General features: G+C 38.1%; 1 protein-coding gene across 1 annotated transcript in view; it reads left to right on the top strand.

Moving 5' to 3' along the window:
- The window catches only part of SYAP1 (synapse associated protein 1), a 42490-nt gene that overhangs the window by 10642 nt on the left and 30149 nt on the right, over positions 1 to 1699 (top strand). Inside the window, 1 exon segment of the mRNA XM_010830627.1 lies at positions 1076 to 1149. Within this exon segment, the coding sequence (XP_010828929.1) occupies positions 1076 to 1149 (74 nt within the window).

The raw sequence follows: 1699 nt of genomic DNA, 5'->3' as shown, positions 1-1699 counted from the left end.
ATTTCTTTACTGACAAATATTCGTTTAAATGTTTGCAGTTGCAAGATCTCAAAATGCCTGCTTTTACTGTTTGGTGGTTTTCAGACACAATCTGGCAAAAGTAGTGTGAAATACTTCAGTTGGTTTGAGCAGTACCACAAATTCAGAAAGAACTAGTTAGTCCTGTGCTGAGTTCCCATCAGGCATTGTTGTCTTCAGATACCCAAAACTGGGAAGCGGCTCTTTGGGACAAGTCAACTACTGTACAGGGCAGTGTAACCTGGTAGTTCGTGGGAAGCAGTAAAGTTGACCCTGGCTCAGGGCTAGTTGGTGCCTCTGAGATGGGAACTGTGGATGGATTGGGAGTGAAAGGTTTGGAGGCAGGTTCACTTTTATTTTTCCGTTCCATTCAGTATGCATTTCCTAAGAATTAGGAATATTCTTTTATATAATCACCAGTGGTACAGTTACCAGCTTTAGGCAATTTAACATTGACATAATATTCACAGTCTAATTTTGTCACTTGACCCAGTAACATCCTTTATACACTTTCCCCTCTCAGTACAGCGTCGTCTTGGATACAGTGCTGCACTTTTTGTTGTGCTCCTTCTTTTAAAATAGACCATTCCTCATCTGGGCTTGGTCTGATATTTCCTCATGATCAGATTCAGATTATGCATGCTTGGCCAGAAGACTGCCTACATGATGAATCCTTCTCAAGAGATCACATCTGGAGGCCTACAGTGGCCATCTCTGTCTTCTGGGTGATGTTGATTTGGGTCACCTAGTCAAGGCATTCTTCCACTTTTCCATTGTATGATGCAAGTCCATTTTTTACCAAATGCATACGTGCATAAGATTCATACGTTAACTCTGAGGATTACAATGAGTGTTCGTATTTGGAACTTGTTAGTAAATTGCTAAAATGGTTATGTGGAAACTTTCTCACTCCTTCAAGCCACAGATGGCAGTGTAACCCCCTCACCCCCCTTTTTTAATTGTAGTGTAGTTGCTTTACAATGTTGTGTTAGTTTCTGGTGTCACAACGTAACCCTTGTAACCTATTTTTACTTCTTTGCCATTAAAAACCTTTTAGAAGTAGCAGTGCCACCATGGGTTGATAGTAATGATGAAGAAACAATTCAACAACAAATCTTGGCCCTGTCAGCTGTAAGTATCTTGCGATACCCTGTACTGAAATACTTTCTTCCTATCATGACGTCACCCTTAGCAGAATGTTTTTCTTCTATACAATTTTTTAAATATTTTGAGATGTTAGGAATGTACACCTCAACTTTCACTATTTTTTCAATGTTTTTAAATTTGCTTTTCTAGTCTATTTCACAAAATAATTCTTGCAGGCTTAAAAGGATTTTTTTTTGTTATTAAGACAATCTTTTTTTTTAAGACAATCTTTTGAGATGTGCTATTAAGAAGTTTCTAGATAGCATTCTAATTCTTCCAAATGAAATGATCATATTCTAAATTTGCTCTTTAACTACTGTATATATCTCTCTGAAACTGAAATTGAAAGAAATAAAACTCCATATGCTGCCCCAAAATATTAGTGTGTTACCACCTAAGAATCATGTAGCACCTGACAGTTTCAGGAAGTACTTTCTCACACATTATCTCTTTTGAGCCTCCTGGTTTGTCTGTGAGGTAGGTAGGGGCTTTTATCACCACTGTGCAGGTATGGAGACCAATACTCTCAAATGGG

The sequence above is a fragment of the Bison bison genome, unplaced genomic scaffold, assembly GCF_000754665.1.
Source record: "Bison bison bison isolate TAMUID 2011002044 unplaced genomic scaffold, Bison_UMD1.0 scf7180017864518, whole genome shotgun sequence".
Taxonomy (NCBI): domain Eukaryota; kingdom Metazoa; phylum Chordata; class Mammalia; order Artiodactyla; family Bovidae; genus Bison; species Bison bison.
The sequence above is the reverse complement of the archived record's forward strand: the minus strand, read 5'-3'. Positions and strand labels throughout refer to the sequence as shown.